Source organism: Centropristis striata, chromosome 7 (genome assembly GCF_030273125.1).
Source record: "Centropristis striata isolate RG_2023a ecotype Rhode Island chromosome 7, C.striata_1.0, whole genome shotgun sequence".
Taxonomy (NCBI): Eukaryota; Metazoa; Chordata; class Actinopteri; order Perciformes; family Serranidae; genus Centropristis; species Centropristis striata.
The window spans coordinates 2,877,166-2,897,278 of NC_081523.1; the positions used below are offsets into that span (position 1 = coordinate 2,877,166).

At 36.1% G+C, this 20,113-nt stretch overlaps 2 protein-coding genes across 2 annotated transcripts; one reads left to right on the forward strand and one right to left on the reverse strand.

Annotated features, from left to right (window-relative positions):
- Positions 1 to 2,475: 2,475 nt before the first annotated feature.
- On the reverse strand, positions 2,476 to 10,131 carry LOC131974558 (histone H2A.V). The gene is made up of 5 exons (XM_059336915.1): positions 10,054 to 10,131; positions 5,576 to 5,653; positions 5,362 to 5,475; positions 3,958 to 4,087; positions 2,476 to 2,878 (listed from the first exon to the last, which is right to left on the reverse strand). Exons 1-5 carry the CDS (start codon positions 10,054 to 10,056, stop codon positions 2,817 to 2,819), a joined length of 387 nt encoding a protein of 128 aa, XP_059192898.1. The 5' UTR covers positions 10,057 to 10,131; the 3' UTR covers positions 2,476 to 2,816.
- Positions 10,132 to 12,128: 1,997 nt separating this feature from the next.
- Positions 12,129 to 14,150, forward strand: LOC131974556 (transcriptional activator protein Pur-beta). The gene has a single exon (XM_059336912.1). It carries the CDS (start codon positions 12,191 to 12,193, stop codon positions 13,136 to 13,138), a length of 948 nt encoding a protein of 315 aa, XP_059192895.1. The 5' UTR covers positions 12,129 to 12,190; the 3' UTR covers positions 13,139 to 14,150.
- The last annotated feature ends 5,963 nt before the right edge of the window (positions 14,151 to 20,113 follow it).

Sequence of the window (20,113 nt, forward strand, 5' to 3'; positions counted from 1 at the left end):
GAAATCAGCCCAACATGTAAATGATGGTTAAATTTGTTACATAAAGCTTCCTCTCAAACAGAAACTCCACAAAAAACTACATTTGCATTGTTTTCTTTTTCAACAACACTTGGTGCAATCCTTCTAAATGATTAAAACCACCAGCTCTCCTCTGGCTGAACCATTTCTTAAAATATTTAAAATGTGATATTCCAAAGAAAAAAATAAACATATTGCAGTTCTGAAAAAAGAAACAAAGAAAAACCAACATAAATGTGATCTTGTGATTGTGTGTGATCGTGTCATCAACTCTGGTTTTTATTCTAGTGGGACTCTATTTTATTTGTCATTTTATTTTGGTCATTTTGTTGTGTCTTTTTAAGCTATTATGCCTCTTTTTTTGTGTCATTTTGTCTTTAAAAAAAAAAAAAAAAGTAATTTTGTGTCTTTTTTTAGTCATTGAGTCTTTTTTTTTTTGTAATTTTGTCTTTTTTTGTCATTTTGTGTCTTTTTTTGGTAATTTTGTGTCTTTTTAAAGTTATTTTGTGTCTTTTTTGGTCATTTCGATTCATTTGATGTCTTTTTTTAGTAATTTTGTTGTTTTTTTTAGTAATTTTGTTGTCTTTTTTTGGTAATTTTGTGTCTTCTGTGGGTTTTTTGGTAATTTTGTGTCTTTTTAAAGTAATTTTGTGTCTTTTTTGGTCATTTCGATTCGTTTGATGTTTTTTTTAGTAATTTTGTTGGTTTTTTTTTTTTAGTAATTTTGTGTCTTTTGGTCATTTTGTCTTGTTTTTTTTGGTCATTTTGTGTCTTTTTTAGTCCTTTAGTCCAAAATAAAATGTGATTTTGAATCTTTTTTTTTGCACCAGGATGTATGCATTGCACCTTGAACCTCTTATTGCTCATGTTTGTTGTGCAGGAGAAACTTGGTCAAACTACATAAAGCATACTGTCAAACAGAAACTCCATAAAAAACTAAATTCTTCATTCTGCATTCTTTTCTTTTTCAACAATACTTGGTGCAATCATTGTAAATTATTAAAACCACCAGCTCCTCCTCTGGCTGAACCATTTCTTAAAATATTTAAAATGTGATATTCCAAAGAAGAAAAAACAAAACATATTGCAGTTCTGTTAATGTATTATTGGACAGTTGTAGCACCTTACATACAAGACTTAGAACCATAACTGCAAAAATAATTTCAAGTAGTTGTTTCAAACCAAGCCAAGGAGAACATGCAACGGGTATTTATTAAAGATAAAATACGCAATTTCCCTGAACACAGCTTCTTTTTAAAAACTCTGACTTCTTTACTAAAAAAAAAAACTCAATGGACTTAAGGTCGGGACAGTTCAGTTTTTTGACATTTTATTTTGGTCATTTTGTCTTTTGTTGTGTCTTTTTAAGCTATTTTGCCTTTTTTTGTGTGTCATTTTGTCTTTTTTTTAAAAAAAAGTAATTTTGTGTCTTTTTTTAGTCATTGAATCTTTTTTTTTTTAGTAATTTTGTCTTTTTTTTTTTGGCATTTTGTGTCTTCTGTGGGTTTTTTGTCATTTTGTGTCTTTTAATCAAGTCTTTTTAAAGTAATTTTGTCTTCTATGGGTTTTTTGTCATTTTGTGTCTTTTTTTTTGGTCATTTTGTGTCTTTTTTAGTTATTTTGTGTCTTTTTTTTTGTCATTTTGTGTCTTTTTTAAACTTGGTCAAACTACATAAAGCATACTGTCAAACACAAACTCCATAAAAAACTAAATTCTTCATTCTGCACTTTTCTTTTTCAACAATACTTGGTGCAATCATTGTAAATTATTAAAATCAGCAACTCTGGCTGAACCATTTCTTAAAATATTTAAAATGTGATATTCCAAAGAAGAAAAAACAAAACATATTGCAGTTCTGTTAATGTATTATTGGACAGTTGTAGCACCTTACATACAAGACTTAGAACCATAACTGCAAAAATAATTTCAAGTAGTTGTTTCAAACCAAGCCAAGGAGAACATGCAACGGGTATTTATTAAAGATAAAATACGCAATTTCCCTGAACACAGCTTCTTTTTAAAAACTCTGACTTCTTTACTAAAAAAAAAAACTCAATGGACTTAAGGTCGGGACAGTTCAGTTTGTGCATACATTTAGGTAAGGATGATACATTTTTAAAGTAAGCCATGTCTCCCACATGTAAAGTAGTGAGTGACAGATATGTGCTTCATAATGAGGCAAAAACTGCTTCATCACTAGGTTTTTCAAGGTAAACACATTTCTTAAAGTACTATAAACACAAAACACTGTAGCAGATGAGTTTTCATTTCGATGTAAAAAAAATCAACTTTTAATACATCACTATCTGTGTGCAGTTCAAAATAGTACAGTACGTCAAAAAGGGAAAAAGCACCATGTCACATTTAGCTGTTTTTACCTTATTAGTGGACCAAAAAAACTCCTTAAAAACTTGTATTATAGTAAATATTCTAACTTCAAGAAAATAACCACAACACAAGTTTTTTTTTTTTTATATAAAAAACGGTTTTAACATTTTTTTTTCAGTATAAAACATTACAGAGTCCCAGGCCAATCAAACAAATCCACGGTCACCATTTGAAATAATAATGAACTCCCCAGTCAAACGTTCTACAATAACATACAAAGGTTGGGTTTTTTTTTTTTTTTTGTCGTTAAGGGTTTTTTTGTACTTTTCTAGTTATGGGATAAGAAATATTACAAAACAAATCCTAACAATCAATCTTCGTTGCTATAATATTAATAATAAAAAAGAACAAATGTGAACTCCTGGTCCGATCAAAGCCCAAGCCCCGAAAATTCTGGTCCCCGTGGCGTCTATGCAGTCTTCTGCTGGCCCTTCTTCCCAATGAGGGATTTGTGGATGTGGGGAATGACACCTGAACAACAACAACAACAACAAAACATCAGTGACATTAGAGGATTGGGTAGCATAGATTTAGCAGAGCACACTGCTAAACTACAGGTACTAATCGATTAATATTTGAATATTTGATAATACAACTGCTACTCTGTAGCAGTACAGTGTGTATGTGCTAACAGGCTAACAGTTAGCTCTGTAGCAGTACAGTGTGTATGTGCTAACAGGCTAACAGTTAGCTCTGTATCAGTACAGTGTGTATGTGCTAACTGGCTAACAGTTAGCTCTGTATCAGTACAGTGTGTATGTGCTAACAGGCTAACAGTTAGCTCTGTAGCAGTACAGTGTGTATGTGCTAACAGGCTAACAGTTAGCTCTGTAGCAGTACAGTGTGTATGTGCTAACAGGCTAACAGTTAGCTCTGTAGCAGTACAGTGTGTATGTGCTGCTGCTGCAGGAGGTGTTCACTTATCGATCTCTGTTTGTTTACAACAAGCACCAGACACTCTGTGCAAAGTTAGTGATGCCGGTTAATTCACGATCACAATGTTTATGATCAGCGGAGACTCTGTGCATAATTAGCCATGCTGCTTTCAGCTGCTGACGTTGTGCACAGTTAGCGACGGAGAAAAACCAAACGTAACCTCCAGAGTCTCTAAATCCCTCTGGGGGCTAATATAACTCGTCCCACCGTGGAAAACCCTCTCCTCCGTTCCTTTCTTCTTCTACAGTTTGTTTCTTCTTCTACAGTTTGGCATCTCGCTGCCACACTGTATCATCAAATGCTACGCTGCCCCCGTGAGGAAGGCACCAGTAATACCACTTTTTTTTCTTCCAGATATGAACTATTCGATTTTTTATGATTTAATGACTATTTGAATATTCTAAAATCGATGCCCATCCCTAGTTTCTTTGTTCCTTTATGACAATAAACTGAATATCTCTTAAACAAGAGATTTGAGGACGTCATCTTGTGGTTTGGGACACACATTGATATTTTTCATCATTTTATTGACCAAACAACTAACCGATTAATGGTTTAAATAATAAACAGATTAATCGTTAGTTGAAGCCTAATGTTATCTTTGCTAGACTCACCTCCTCCAGCAATTGTTGCCTTAATAAGGGAGTCCAACTCCTCGTCACCACGGATGGCCAGCTGCAAGTGACGGGGAGTGATACGCTTCACCTTCAAGTCTTTGGAGGCATTACCCGCCAACTCTAGTACCTGCACACACAAACCACCACAGACATTAATGCACACAGCAGACAGAAACATGCACAAAAGATTAACCCTTTAACTGCCTGCTCAACCACATGCTAGAGCACATTTTAACCCATTTAAGGCGGGAAAGCATTACCACATTTTTACCATTAAAACCGGGAAAGGGGATACGTTGTTTTGTAGTATTTTTTCCACCTATTTTCGGTCTCTTGGCCAATGAAATGCATCAGAATACATGTGGGAGTGCCGCAATGCATCATGGGACTTTTACAGAACTGAAATCATGGTGGAAGACGACTATAGCAGAGGGAGCTCAGATATAACAGCTATAAGCTCTCAAATACTTTTTGAATTTAATTTCTTTCTGCTACAGAGGCTGAAAAATATATTATTTAGTAGGTGTTGACATTTTTGAATTTCCAGGAAGTTTTTTTAACTTCTTTTAGGGGCTTATGTTAAAAATTGCCCACAGGTTTTCCAGGCATTTTTTCCAGGTGTTTTAGGCCTAAAAGGGTTAAGTAACCATATCTCAATAAAAGAAGTGTTTAACTGAAATCCACCTGATTGAGCATCTCTACCACTTGGCTGAGGTTTGTTTTTCTAAAAACATCTGCCAGCTGTCACTGTGTCTTTAAATAGTAAAATATGTATAATAATAATAATAATAATAATAATAATAATAATAGCCTCTTAGTCCCGCCTCCAACCAGGAAATCAGAAACAAGAAAATCACTGCAGACAATCGTTCTGTTTTTGGGTGAAATTTTGAAAGGTAGGTACATTTTTTTTGACATTTCATACTGTCAGACGCCTTACTGAACAGAATGTTAAATGATTCCACAAAAAAACTGTAATGAATGTATAATCATTTTTAAAAAACTATCTTGGTTGATTTGACCCTTTATGGTTAGCTTAGCGGTATTAAGCTAATGTCACTATAATGAACTATGTGCTATGAAATCATAACTTCTGATCTTTCATTGCTGTAAATATTAAACATTTAATGCTATTCCATCATAAATATGCTGAAATAATTAATTAAGTATATAGTTTTTATTACTTTCTGAGATGATTTCCAAGTAAATATGGTAATTATATAGAATAAATATGTGGAAATCATGACTATCACAATCAATTCCATTTTTAACAAAATGAAAAATGCTAGTATACTAATATTTTTACCAATGTATGAGAATGCGGTCTGTATTTTTTTGTAAAAACATGTTTTCCAATAACTAGATGGATAGAAAAGGGGGTTAAAGGTTAATAAAGCTTACTTCAGCAGTGAGGTACTCGAGGATAGCTGCACTGTACACAGCTGCTGTGGCTCCTACACGTCCGTGGCTGGTTGTACGAGTCTTCAAGTGCCTGTGGATACGACCCACTGGGAACTGACAGGAAACAGTGGTTTCAATCAAGCAAATGGTGAAGGGCACACGGCCAATACAGTTATGCCACAAACAGACATTGAGAGATGTGAGAGATATTTACCTGCAGCCCAGCCCTCTGGGAGCGAGACACGGCCTTCGCCTTGGCTTTGCCGCTGTCTTTTCCTGCCTTGCCGCCAGCCTGCAGGGTGAAATAAGGACAATTTAATCAACAGGAGACAAAAGGAGGGCATGAAATCAGAGTAGAAAGTAGGAAAACTGATGCAAAACTCTTTCTTCTGAGGGTTTCTTGGTCATTTTGTGTCTTTTTTAGTGATTAGGGACACGGGGCAAAACATTTTTATTCTTCCTCTTCCGGACACAATTTCGTCCCGCTACTCGTAATTATATATCAAAACGTGCGGTTTGATCGGGATCGGTGTGCCATTTCTTTTCTCTACGGAATATGAATTTTTTGCAACGTAATTGGCGAAAAACTGCACAGAATTTTGTATTGAAATGAATGGGACGGCAGGAAAAAAATGAGCGAAAAAGAACAATAATTGGAGATTTTTACACGTCTACTTCTCCGGCATAATTTCACCTAGAGACTCCATTTAAACTTTAAACAGTAGACACAAGTCTTGTGTATCGGTGTATTAATCCACGTTTCGATAGGTCATATCGTTTTTTATCAATCCCTGTTCAATGACCATGATCATTTTTGGAGAAATTCTGAGATTATAATGGGTGTGTATTGCACGGAATGTTCGTGTCACAGTGTGTGACATCATCAGTCAGAGTGGGAGAAGTGGTCTGAAACGTTTCTCTTTCCACACTCCTCCTGGTCACAATTTACACTATATACACATTTTTTTTTCCTTCAAATTTGTAGACAAACTTGTTATGTCCCTCACAATGTGCTCAAAAACTCTGAGCGACATATGGAATTTAAATGGGCAGCCTCCAAGTGCGGCCACGTCTCTCTGCTCCTCTGACTGTAATACAAAGATGTTCTGAGAGAGGCAGAACGGACCCCTGTTTTAAATTTGCGCGTCTGTAAAATATTTACTGTAAAAACACCAAAATCATATCAACGCGTTCAGGAAGTCCTTGTGACGCTCACAGTCTGGGTTTCTTTCTGATAGGAGCTACCGTTTGGTCAGAATAAGTCCAAATGTGAGACGAGCGCAGGAGGAAAAAACTCTTTTTCCTCAATGTTTCTGTGGGTCTCTGCCTGGGTTGCCTCTGTCGTCATTGACAACCTCCTGAAGTTGCCGTGGTAACCTCAGAGCCTCAGGCCAGAGGCACAGTTAATCTACTGCTGACCCCTGACCCCCATACAAAAATATCAAGTCTCTGTCAAACACAACCATGCACACACACACACAACACAGGTAATGAGTACAGTTACAGATACACTATTGATCTGAGCAGAATTTGTCAATACTGATCGGAGTAGTATTGAAACGGCATACTGAACACCTAATATCGGTTCAGTATTTTGCACAGGACACTTTGACTGTGAGAGCTGGGTCCGAGGATCGAACCGCTGACCTTAAGGTGGACGTGTATATAATATAGCATCATAACATTACTAGTATTAATTGTTATAAATCTCTGAAGAATCTCATCATAGTGTACACACACCGGCAGTAGGCCCTGTGGCCCTTTCTAGGGTTAGGGTCTAGTTTTTTTTAGTCATTTTGTGTCTTTTGTTGTGTCTTTTTTTGGTCCTTTTGTTGTATCTTTTTTTAGTTATTTTGTCTTTTTTTTGGTCATTTTGTGTCTTTTTAGCCATTTTGTGTCTTCTGTGTTGTTTTTTTTGTCATTTATTATTCTAATTTTGTGTCCTTTTTTTGTTGGTCATTTTATGTCTTTTGTTGTGTGTTTTTTATGGTCATTTTGTGTCTTTTTTAGTCATGTTGTGTCTTGAGGCAGAAATGGGTGAGGTCCCAGACTGGAGTTTGAATTTTGTTCAAAAAATGCAACTGCATGACAAAAAAACATTACTACAGGAGATCACATTGTTAAATAAGAGGACAATGAGTTTTGTTTTACAAAAATGAAGGAAGTTGTGAAATTGTAAGGAAATTAAACAAATGAGAAGGCCTCAGATTCAAACAATCACAATGTAACTTGTGTTTGTGAGGGTGCCTTTAAATGACTGAACTACTGAGAATTTAATACATCTCTACCTTGATAGATGATATATTATGTCAGGGGATTTTATGGTGGTGGTTTTTATTCAAGTCTGACTATTTTATTTGTGTCTTGTGTGTTTAGCGTAACAATTGGTCATTTTGTCTCTTTTTTGGTCATTTTGTTGTGTCTTTTTTAGTTATTTTGTGTCTTTTTTTTTGTTATTTTGTGTCTTTCTTTTACCAGAGCTAACGTAATATAATATATACATAATCCAGACATACTCTGTTGCTGCCTGTGACCCGCCACAAACACACAACAGACCGCCGCTTTAACACCACCTGACTTTTAAAGTTTTCATTCATCAATTTGACCCTAAAAAGAAAAAAATCACCTTCACAGAGTGGCCTAGGCACATTGAATCCAAACAGTTAAACACTATTTTTCGCCCTTTTACAGGTTTATTTTGAAAGACTTATTAAATCCAACTACTAACAGCTAACCAACAGTTGAGCTAATAAAGTAGCTACACTTAACATTTTGTGTCATTTGTTGTGTCTTTTTATCTTCTCATTGTGTGTCTTGTGTGACATGATAATTCTACCCCTTAAAGAATTGTCACTAGCACTTATTGATGCAGTAATAGCTCTTATTGTACTAGACCTTGATTGTTTGCTTTTATTCTTCCTGTAAGTTGCTTTGGATAAAAGCATCAGCTAAATGTAAATGTGTCTTTTTTGGCCATTATGTGTCTTTTGTTGTGTCTTTTTTAGTTATTGGGTCTTTTTTGTAATTTTGTGTCTTTTTTGATCATTTAGTGTGTTTTTAGTCATTTTGTGTCTTTTTTTAAGAATTTTTTTTATCTTTTTGGTCATTTTTAGTGTGACTGTATTTGGTTTGTTTCTTGAGGTTTAGTGTAAACTAAAACTCCTAACCCTGTTTAACCCTTAAAGAATTGTCACTAGCACTTATTGATGCACTAATAGCTCTTATTGCACTATACCCTGATTGTTTGCTTTTATTCTTCCTGCAAGTTGCTTTGCATAAAAGCATCAGCTAAATGTAAATGTGTCTTCTGTGTCTTTTTTGGCCATTTTGTGTCGTTTGTTGCGTCTTTTTTTAGTTATTGTGTCTTTTTTGTAATTTTGTGTCTTTTTTGATCATTTTGTGTCTTTTTTCGGTCATTTTGTGCCTTTTTTAGTCATTTTGTGTCCTTTTTTGGTCATTTTGTGTCTTTTTTGGTCTTTTGTGTCTTTTTTTTTGGTTATTTTGTATCTTTTCTAGTCATTTTGTGTCTTTTTTCGGTCATTTTGTGTCTTTTTTGATCATTTTGTGTCTTTTTTCGGTCATTTTGTGTCTTTTTTAGTCATTTTGTGTCCTTTTTTGGTCATTTTGTGTCTTTTATAGTCATTTTGTGTCTTTTTTGGTCATTTTGTGTCTTTTTTTGTCTTTTGTGTCTTTTTTCGGTCATTTTGTGTCTTTTTTTGGTTATTTTGTGTCTTTTTTTGGTTATTTTGTATCTTTTCTAGTCATTTTGTGTCTTTTTTCGGTCATTTTGTGTCTTTTTTGATCATTTAGTGTGTTTTAAGTCATTTTGTGTCTTTTTTTAAGAATTTTTTTTAATCTTCTTGGTCATTTTTAGTGTGACTGTATTTGATCTGTTTCTTGAGGTTTAGTGTAAACTAAAGCTCCTAACCCTGTTTAACCCTCAGCTCTCCGTATTAGCGCCTCAGTAGGTAACGTCTCTTTAGACGCCCGGTTAAACTTCCCGCCAACCAAATAACACACATTTTATATAGTTATTTTGTGTCTTTTTCTTTTACCAGAGCCAACATAATATAATATAACATGTACATAATCCAGACATATTCTGATTAAAGCTGGGAGCCTTCCACAGAGCCAGGCCGGTAGAATCAGGACTAGTAGCCGACAGGAAGCTGCCTGTGACCCGCCACAAACACACAACACACCGCCGCTTTAACACCACCACACTTTTAAACTTCTCATTCATCAATTTGGACAGAAAAAGAAAAGAATCCCCTCCGCAGAGTGGCCTAGGCGCATTGAACCCAAACAGTGAAATAAAGACTATTTTCGCCCTTTTACACGCTTATTCTGAAAGACTTATTATATCCAACTACTAACAGCTAAAAAGAGTAAAAAAACATCTTGCTATGAATCCAAGTGTGTGTCTTAGATTGATAGACTCACGAACTATCACACACACGGTTTAATAATGTCACATTTAACGAAAAATGCCAACAAAACTTGGGACTTCTCGGGCTAATGATAATGCTAGTCCAGTTAGCTCTTTATTTAGCTTTTATAACCTCACACCTTTCTGCTCGGATTTACTCACTTTAAACACAAAACAGCACTTTCTACAGCTGCACATTAATTACAGGACAAATGCACCGACACCCACAGTGAAGCATGGAGCATTAAACCAAGCGCACATACCATTTTTCCGTCTCCTTATGTGATTGTGGAGCTGAAGTCGATAGCAAATAATTTCGGCTCCGAAACCAAAGAAACAATAAACCCCCTTCGATAATCGTTTGCATGCGACCCCTCGTGGGAGCCCGGGCAGCCAATCAGAGTGCGGTTTGCTACTTCGAATCCCAGTTTCGACCAATCGTGGAGCGGTTTGCACAACAGTCACCCATCCCCCACACCAGGATCATCGTGCCTGGCTTCTTTTTTTTTTGCGCACGGAACCAACAAGTAGGCGGGACTTTTAGTGAGTGTGTCCTTCAGGGGCATCATCCCAAAAATGTACAAAATACAAAATCAGGAGGATTTAGTTGGAATTAACTATTAGATTTCCATACAAGGACACTCATAACGTTTTCACATACTAATAGGTTTGTACCGACTGCTTTGTAAACGTGATTGTAGCAACAGTTAGTATCTCTGTCGACCGTTGGACAGCACAGAGCCGTTATGACTGTAAATACTATATGCACTTGAATGTCATACAGAAGGGCGGTGACGTTTTTGTGACAGACAGGCGATTTGGCGAATGGGAACACGAGCCCGCTATCTGATGTTGTGATAGACAGCGGTAGGGACCAATCAGAGCTCAGAAACCAGCAAATAGTTTTGTACCGACTGCTTTTAAAAGTGATTGTAGCAACAGTAAATAATTTTCTGTCGTCCGTTAGACAGCGCAGAGCCGTTATGACTGTAAATACTATAATATATGTACTCGGGCCTGGTGTGTTTAGCGTAACAATTTTGGGCATTTTGTGTCTTTTGTTGTCTTTTTTGTGTCTTTTTTTGTCATTTTGTGTATTTTTTTTTGTTATTTTGTGTCTTATTTTTAGTTATTTGTGTCTTTTTGGTCATTTTGTGCCTTTTTTAGTTTTTTGTGTCTTTTCCTGGTCATTCTGTCTTTTTCAAGTCATTTTGTGTCTTTTTTTTAAATAATTATTGATGATTTATTCTGACTTACTGGATCAACATTTTGAACAATAAAGAAACAAAGACAAACCAACATAAATGTGATCTTGTGATTGTGTGTCATCCTGTCATCAACTCTGGTTTTTATTCTAGTGGGACTCTATTTTATTTGTGTCTTGTGTGTTTAGTGTAACACTTTTGGTAATTTTGTGTATTTTTTTTTTTGGTAATTTTGTGTCTTTTGTTGTGTCTTTTTTAGTTGTTTTGTGACCGAGTGTCCTTCTTGGGCATCATCCCAAAAATGTTCAAAATACATAATCAGGAGGACGTTGCTGGAATTAACTATTAGATTTCAATACAAGAACATTCATAACGTCTTCACATACAAATAGTTTTGTACCGACTGCTTTGTAAACTTGATTGTAGCAACAGTTAATATCTCTGTCGTCCGTTGGACAGCACAGAGCCGTCATGACTGTAAATACTATATGTACTTGTGTCTTGTGTGTTTAGTGTAACAATTTTGGTCATTTTGTTGTGTCATTTTTTTGTCTTTTTGTGTCTGTTTTGGTCTTTTTGTGTCTTTTTTAGTTATTTTGTGTCTTTTGTTGTGTCTTTTTTGGTAATTTTGTGTCTTTTGTTGTGTCTTTTTTTTTGGGTAATTTTGTGTCTTTTATTGTGTTTTTTGTCATTCTTTGTCTTTTTCTTGTTATTTTGTGTCTTTTGTGGTGGGTTTTTTTTTGTCATTTTGTGTCTTTTTTAGTCATTTTGTGTCTTTTTTTGGTCATTTTGTGTCTTTTTTTAGTTATTTTTTGTCTTTTATTGTCTTTTTTGTCATTCTTTGTCTTTTTCTTGTTATTTTGTGTCTTTTGTGGTGGGGTTTTTTTTTTGGTCATTTTGTGTCTTTTTTTAGTCATTTTGTGTCTTTTTTGTGTCATTGTGTGTCTTTTTTTGGGTCAGTTTGTGTCTTTTTTAGTTATTTTGTGTACTTGAATGTCATACAGAAGGGCGGTGACGCTCTCATGACAGACAGGCCATTTGGCGAATGGGAACACGAGCCCGCTATCTGATGTTGTGATGGACAGCGGCAGGAGCCAATCAGAGCCCAGCAACCAGCTTCCGGTTTCCTCCGAAGCAGCAGCGGGGGGGGGCGGGGGTCAAAGATACGCAGAGAGACGGGCTGCTGGTGGCCAAGATGGCGGATGGGGACAGTGGCAGCGAGCGCGGCGGAGGAGGCAGCAGCAGCGGAGGAGGAGGAGGAGGAGGTGGAGGAGGAGGCGGCGGGTTCCAGCACTACCAGCGGGAAGCGGAGACCCAGGAGCTGGCGTCGAAGCGGCTCGACATCCAGAACAAACGCTTCTATCTGGACGTGAAGCAGAACGCCAAAGGCCGGTTCATTAAGATCGCCGAGGTGGGCGCCGGCGGCTCCAAGAGCCGGCTCACCCTCTCCATGTCGGTGGCCGCGGAGTTCCGGGACTACCTGGGGGACTTCATAGAGCACTACGCCCAGCTGGGGCCCAGCACCCCGGAGCAGATCGCCCAGTCCTCCGGGGGGGAGGACAGCGGGCCTCGACGGGCCTTGAAGAGCGAGTTCCTGGTGCGGGAGAACCGCAAATACTACCTGGACCTGAAGGAGAACCAGCGGGGGAGGTTCCTGCGCATCAGGCAGACCGTCAACCGGGGCCCCGGGTTCGGAGTCGGCGTGGGGGGCATCCCCGGGGCGGGCCTGCAGGCCGGACAGACCATCGCGCTCCCGGCTCAGGGCTTGATAGAGTTCCGCGACGCCTTGGCCAAGTTGATAGACGACTACGGGGGAGATGAGGAGGAGCTGGCCGGGGGAGGAGCAGGAGGAGCCGGGGGCTTCAGCGGGGAGCTCCCGGAGGGAACCTCCATCATGGTGGACTCCAAGAGGTTCTTCTTCGACGTGGGCTCCAACAAGTACGGGGTCTTCTTGCGGGTGAGCGAGGTGAAGCCCAGCTACAGGAACTCTATCACCATCCCCCTCAAGGCCTGGGGCAAGTTCGGAGGAGCCTTCAGCAGGTACGCAGAGGAGATGAAGGAGATCCAGGAGCGGCACCGGGACAAGATGTACGAGAGGAGAACCGGAGAGGAGTCGGAGGGGGAGGACGTGGACGACGATTGATGAAGAGGAGGAGGAGGCTATAAGTTGTGATGAAGAGCTGACAACATGATGCAAGCAGCCAGAGAGAGGAAGAGGAGCCACTATTCTGTGCATGACGAATCCAACTTTAAAAAGCTACAACTACGGAGTAAAAATTACAAAAAAAAGTATCTTTTTGACTGAGAAATACCTGTCTATATAAGAGAATCATGTCCTAAAGTTTAGCTGGATGTTAAATAGTTATAATGGACTGCAGCAGTCAGCTCCTGTATGAGATTCCCCGTTGATATATATCAATTTAAATATATATCTATTTACATCTATATACCGTCACCCTGTTAAAATAATCGCCTCATTTTTTCAAGTTTTGCAGGAAAAACTTCACAAAGTGTAACTCAGAGATGGGCAACTTAAATGCTGGACCATGCACTTAATCAAATATGATGAAACTGTAATTTTAAATATGTTTACAGTGCATTAACTTAACATATTTCATGCTCAAATGCATGTTTAACAGTATAAATAGGAATACAAAAGGTTTGAAGCAAGGAAAAAAATAACTTACTGTGTTTCTTTGTTTTTTTTTAATGCAAAAAAAGCAGAACAACATTAATTGCAAGAAGTAATTTTGTGCATTTTTACACTGCACTTTTAAGATTTCATGCTCAAATGCATGTAGTTGTACTGAGGGCCACTTCAAGTGAGGGTGAGGGCCGTATGTGGCCCCCGGGCCTCCAGTTGCCCATCCCTGGTGTAACATATGACATTTATTGATCATTTCACTCTAAAAAGATGTAACACTGTGTGTAAATTATGTAACTTAAATGACTTAGGCAATATTTTTGAACATGCAAGATATGGTAACACGTTATTTTGAAGCCTGTCATAAACATGACATGACAAGTATTATGAGCATTAATGCTACTTCAAAGTGTCATTAATGTTCATGACACATCCCATGTCATGTTTATGACACGCTCATGTCACTCTTATGTAGACACCTTCAAAATAAAGTGTTACCAAATCTTGCATGTTCAAAAAAAATGCCCTAAGTCACATTTTATTCTGACTTAGGCATAATAAATCTGCTTAAGTCACACACATTATGTTAAAGGGGTGAAATCACATGATGTGATCAACTGAGGAAGGAGGAGATTTTACCATACGCTGTAAAACCCAATGTTGCTTATTTGTTATCATAACTATTTTCTCCTTTTTAGTACAACAAAGATTTGTGCAAAAAGTCGTTTTAACTTAAAATATTGAGTCAAATAGCGAGATTCATTTGAGTTAACTTTGTTGTCTTGACATAACGGACACTCAAATATTTAAGTTGAAGCAACAAGTTGGGTTTTACAGTGTAGGTGGCAAAAAAAACAAAAAACAATTTTGACAAAAAATGACTGAGGCGATTATTTTACCAGTGTGACGCTATATAAGAGAATCATGTCCTAAAATAGGTGGATGTTCTAGTTATAAACAGACTGCAGCAATCAGCTCCTGTATGAGATTCCCCATTGATATATATATAAATTAAAATATATATCTATATATATATATATATATATATTGATTTTCTATTTGATAACCTCACATGTAGCCCAGCAAATTAAGTTTGACAAGATGCACCGATAGGTTCCCTACTGACCCACTTCCTGCTTGATATCGGAGGTAAAAGCTCACCTGGCGCTCACCTGTCCTCCAGTCTGTGATGATCATGAGGAAGGTGTGACATCATCATACCAGCAGGTGCAGCATCACTCACCATGGCCGTGTTTTTGTCTAAAAAAAAAAGAAGAAAAAAACAACCAGACGTGTAAGGAACGGCGTGCCCAGACAGACAGACCCACAACACCAGAGGTGCTACAGGTGGTCTCAGCTCCAGGTGGTCTCAGCTAAAGGGGGCATTCTTGGCATCTCAGGACCCCAAACCCACTCGGCCCAGCGAGGTCCCAAACATCTGTTACAAGCACACGACTCATTTGGATTCTCTGACCGATCCAAATGAGTCCAAACAACCTGTTACCCCCCTCCCCCCCACATACCCAAACACCCCTCCCCCTCCTGGGCCCCTCCCCCTCAGGTGCTAACTACCCCCTCTGCTCTGACAGCTGATCACCTGGCTGGTTTTGTCTCAGGGCTGCCTCGTCCAATCTCTGTTTCCGGGGGTTTTATCAGCATTACCTGTGCCTGTTGCATCGTCATCATCCTCCAGAGGTCGACACACACGTCTGTGGCAACTGATGTTGCTCATATGATGCACAGTTGCCCACTTGCATTGCCCCCTTTGGCTTTTTTTTTTTTTTTTAGTCAAAGGGGGCACAGCGTCGGGCTCAGGCCTCCAGCACTGGTCACTGTTTTTTCCGAGTTAAAAGCTTAATATTGCCGGGCTTCTATTGAGCTGAACGGGTCGGTGACGGATCAGGATCGGCAACATGTCACATGGTGTAACCAGGAAAATAAAACGGTAAATATTAAATTCTTCATCCACCTGTATTACACTGTATTTATCCCTTAATAGGACACTCATTGAAATACTTGCAAATTCCAAATTTCAACCCTAGAGAATATTGGAGGATATTAAATACAGCCAAATATGTAAAAAACATATGGACCCAGGGGAGGGGGGTCATATTTTGAGAAAAAGTTTATGAGATTAAAGTGGCAAATCTATGAGAATAAAATGTGCAGATTTATGAGATTTAAAGTGGTGAATCTGGGAGAAAAAAGTTGTTTTTTTCCCACTTTTTTCTCGGAAATCTGCGACTTTTTTCGCACAGATTTGCCACTTTAAATCTCTTAAATCTGCGACTTTTTTTTGTGTAAATTTGCCGCTTTAATCTAGTAAATTTGCAACTTTTTTCTCGAAATATTACCTGAAGTTACCAAATATAGTTCTTCGCCCGATAAAGAGTTAAATGGACTTAAAAATATAATTACCTAATTTTAAAAAACATCAAGTGAATTTTTTTTTCTACATTTACACATTTCGTCAATATTGAGCAGAACTTCTGTTCTAAAAACAACCGTTTTTTTCCAAAAGTTTTGACAAATTATGTAAAAATTTGTTATATATTATAGTGTTGCAATGTAAACGTGGATTGTATTTATTTCCCTATATAATCAGATTTTTAATGGGGAAAAAACTACTGGTTACACCACCTGACACTGTTCGATCTCGTCATTGACTCGTATGCGGTCTCAAGGGGGAATTTACCTTGTCGACTTATTTAGGGTGCGTAAAAGAGAAAAAAAGAAAAGAAAAAAAATATACTGGAAAGAGATTTACTTACTAAAAAGATCAAGTATAGATAGAATTATTTTTCAAAAGAGATATATTGAAATATGTCTTAGAAATATGAGACATTTATTAGATAACGCTGCCTAAAGTGGCTTATTTAAAAACACTAAACTTGGATGCAAAATGTCCAGGGTGATATTTCATACCTGCTTTTATTTCCTAACATTTCTGTTTGTTCCTTAGAGGAAAATTTAAGAAGAGTACAACAAATTGATAACAAAGTATGTTATAGCAATTTCTAGAAAAACGACTTTCATTGAAGTAGTTTGTCAGCAAAACACTCAGCACTCCAGTTCACTTTACATAATAACATCCAGTTGTCCCTCGTTTCACTCCACCGTGTTATTATTATCATCTTTAATCACCGATTGGCTCTCCATCAGTTGCCATAACGACGCAAACATAAACCTGCAACCATCAACATTTTGTCTTTAGCGCTCCTTTTTAGAGAAATATGATAATTTTGTTGCATGCGTGCTCTTGCGCGGAGCTGCCTTTGTTTTCTTTTCTTTTTTTTTTTGCATATTCTGATTGCTGTATGATGGTATTTATCCATTTTTGAGAGAGCGGTTTCGAGTTTTATTTCTTGCAATGGAAAAAAAAAAAAAGTTTACTTCTCAGCCTAATAGAAAATACGGAAGCCCTGAACCGCAAGTGAAGACATTTTTTTTTTGAGATGTTATCTTGTTATTTCGAGATCATATCTCGTTATTTCAAGATAATATCTCGTTATTTCGAGATAATACACATATGTAAAAAAAAAAAAAATAAGAATTAAAAAAAAAAAAATCTTCCAAAATTTTTTTTCTTCAGATATTATCATTATTTCGAGATAATATCTCGTAATTTCGAGATAATATCTCATTATTTCGAGATAATATCTCATTATTTCGAGATAATACACATATGTAAAAATAAATAAGAATTAAAAAAAAAAAATCTTCCAAAATTTTTTTTTTCTTCAAATATTATCTCATTATTTCGAGATAATATCTCGTAATTACGAGATAATATCTCGTTATTTCGAGATAATATCTCGTTTTTTCGAGATAACACACCTATGTAAAAAAAAAAATTTTTTTTTTTAAATTATTTTTTTTTTTACATATGTGTATTATCTCGAAATAATGAGATATTATCTCGTAATTACGAGATATTATTATCTCGTAATTATATAATAATATAATAATAATAAATTATATATAATAATTATCTCGAAATAATGAGATAATATCTGAAGAAAAAAAAATTTTGGAAGATTTTTTTTTTTTTAATTCTTTTTTTTTTTTTTTACATATGTGTATTATCTCGAAATAATGAGACATTATCTCGTAATTACGAGATATGATCTCGAAATAACAAGATAACATCTCAAAAAAAAATTCTTCACTTGCGGTTCAGGGCTTCCGTAAGAAAAAAAAACGTTTGAAAAAAAAAAAAAAAGCCACAAAGTTCCCAGAATGCTCTGGGGCATGTCACCTTTTCATCGTCCCCACTTCCTTTTTGGTGTGTAAACCTCTCGTTGAATTTTACTTTGACCCACTTCAACACAGCAGAGAAATGCCATATGATTAAAAAAATAAAATAAAAAATAAACACATGGGAGCAATAGTTTTTTTTCTTTTCTATTGATATAAATATGCTATATATAATATTACACATGAGATTGAACTACATCCTTCTTCCTGTACTGTGTTACGTGAAATGGCAGCTGTTTCAGTCATGTGTGTTCTGCTGTAATATTCTACCAAGTTCCTTTCAACGAGAAATAAAACGGTTTTTGCTCAGGAGAGGTGTGGTCTTTTTATCCTCTCCTCCTCAGGGCGGAGGGAGAGGCATGTTTACTCTGTGACTAAGGCGTTTTATTGTTTATTTTATCATTTATTAACCTGCAGATCATCATATTCTGTCCTACAAAGTCTTAACTGCACTGTAAACAGAACAAACAATAGCTGCTCAATACAATTGAGGCAACAGATTGCACGTAATATTATTTATTAAATCTAACTAATGTTAAAAGTTGAGTTAATAACTTAACACAGGGGTGTCAAACTCAAATACACAATGGGCCAAAATGCAAAATGTAAAATGTAAAAATAAACCTTTTAATATACACTATCGGTCAAAAGTTTTAGAACACCCCAATTTTTCTAGTTTTTTATTGAAATTCAAGCAGTTCTGCCAGAAGTTAAAAAAAAAAGGTAAGCTTAACCAAAACTGAAAAATAATGTATATTTCATTATTTTAATGTATATTTGTGTCTTTTTTTAGTCATTTTGTGTCTTTTTTTAGCCATTCTGTGTCTTTTTTTAGTCATTTTGTGTCTTTTTTTAGTCACTTTGTGTCTTTTTTTTGTCATTTTGTGTCTTTTTTTAGCCATTTTGTGTCTTTTTTTGGTCATTTTGTGTCTTTTTTTAGCCATTTTGTGTCTTTTGGTGTCTTTTTTTAGTCATTTTGTGTCTTTTTTTTGTCATTTTGTGTCTTTTTTTTTAGCCATTTTGTGTCTTTTGGTGTCTTTTTTTAGTCATTTTGTGTCTTTTTTGGTCATTTTGTGTCTTTTTTTAGCCATTTTGTGTCTTTTTTTGGTCATTTTGTGTCTTTTTTTAGCCATTTTGTGTCTTTTGGTGTCTTTTTTTAGTCATTTTGTGTCTTTTTTTTGTCATTTTGTGTCTTTTTTTTTAGCCATTTTGTGTCTTTTGGTGTCTTTTTTTAGTCATTTTGTGTCTTTTTTGGTCATTTTGTGTCTTTTTTTAGCCATTTTGTGTCTTTTGGTGTCTTTTTTTTGTCATTTTGAATCTTTTTTTTACTTTCAAAACACTATCACATATCAATTATTAAATCTAACTATGTTACAAGTTGAGAATTAAAATTGCGGGCCAGCATTGAACAAATAAACCTTTTAATATACACTACTGGTCAAAAGTTTTAGAACACACCAACTTTTCCAGAATTTAATTGAAAATTATGCAGTTTAATGTCTCACATTTGCAACATTTAAAATTCTTTATTGAGCATGATAGTGTTTTGAAAGTAAAAAAAAGATTCAAAATCATATTTTATGTTGGACTAAAGGACTAAAAAAAGACACAAAATGACCAAAAAAAGACACAAAATGACAAAAAAAGACACAAAATGACAAAAAAAGACACAAAATGACCAAAAAAAGTCACAAAATGACAAAAAAGACACAAAATGACAAAAAAGACACAAAATGACCAAAAAAAGACACAAAATGACCAAAAAAAGACACAAAATGACCAAAAAAAGACACAAAATGACAAAAAAAAAAGACACAAAATTACTTACAAATACATGAAAATAATTAAAAAATGGACAAAATAGCCCAAGAGTTAATAACTTAACACAGGGGTGTCAAACTCAAATACACAATGGGCCAAAATTTAAAACTTGAATAAAATTGCGGGCCAACATTGAACAAATAAACCTTTTAATATACACTACCGGTCAAAAGTTTTAGAACACCCCAATTTTTCCAGTTTTTTATTGAAATTCAAGCAGTTCAAGTCAAATGAACAGCTTGAAAGGGTCCAAAGGTAAGTGGTGAACTGCCAGAGGTAAATAAAAAAAGGTAAGCTTAACCAAAACTGGAAAATAATGTACATTTCAGAATTATACAAGTAGGCCTTTTTACAGGGAACAAGAAATGGGTTAACAACTTAACTCTATGGAGTCTT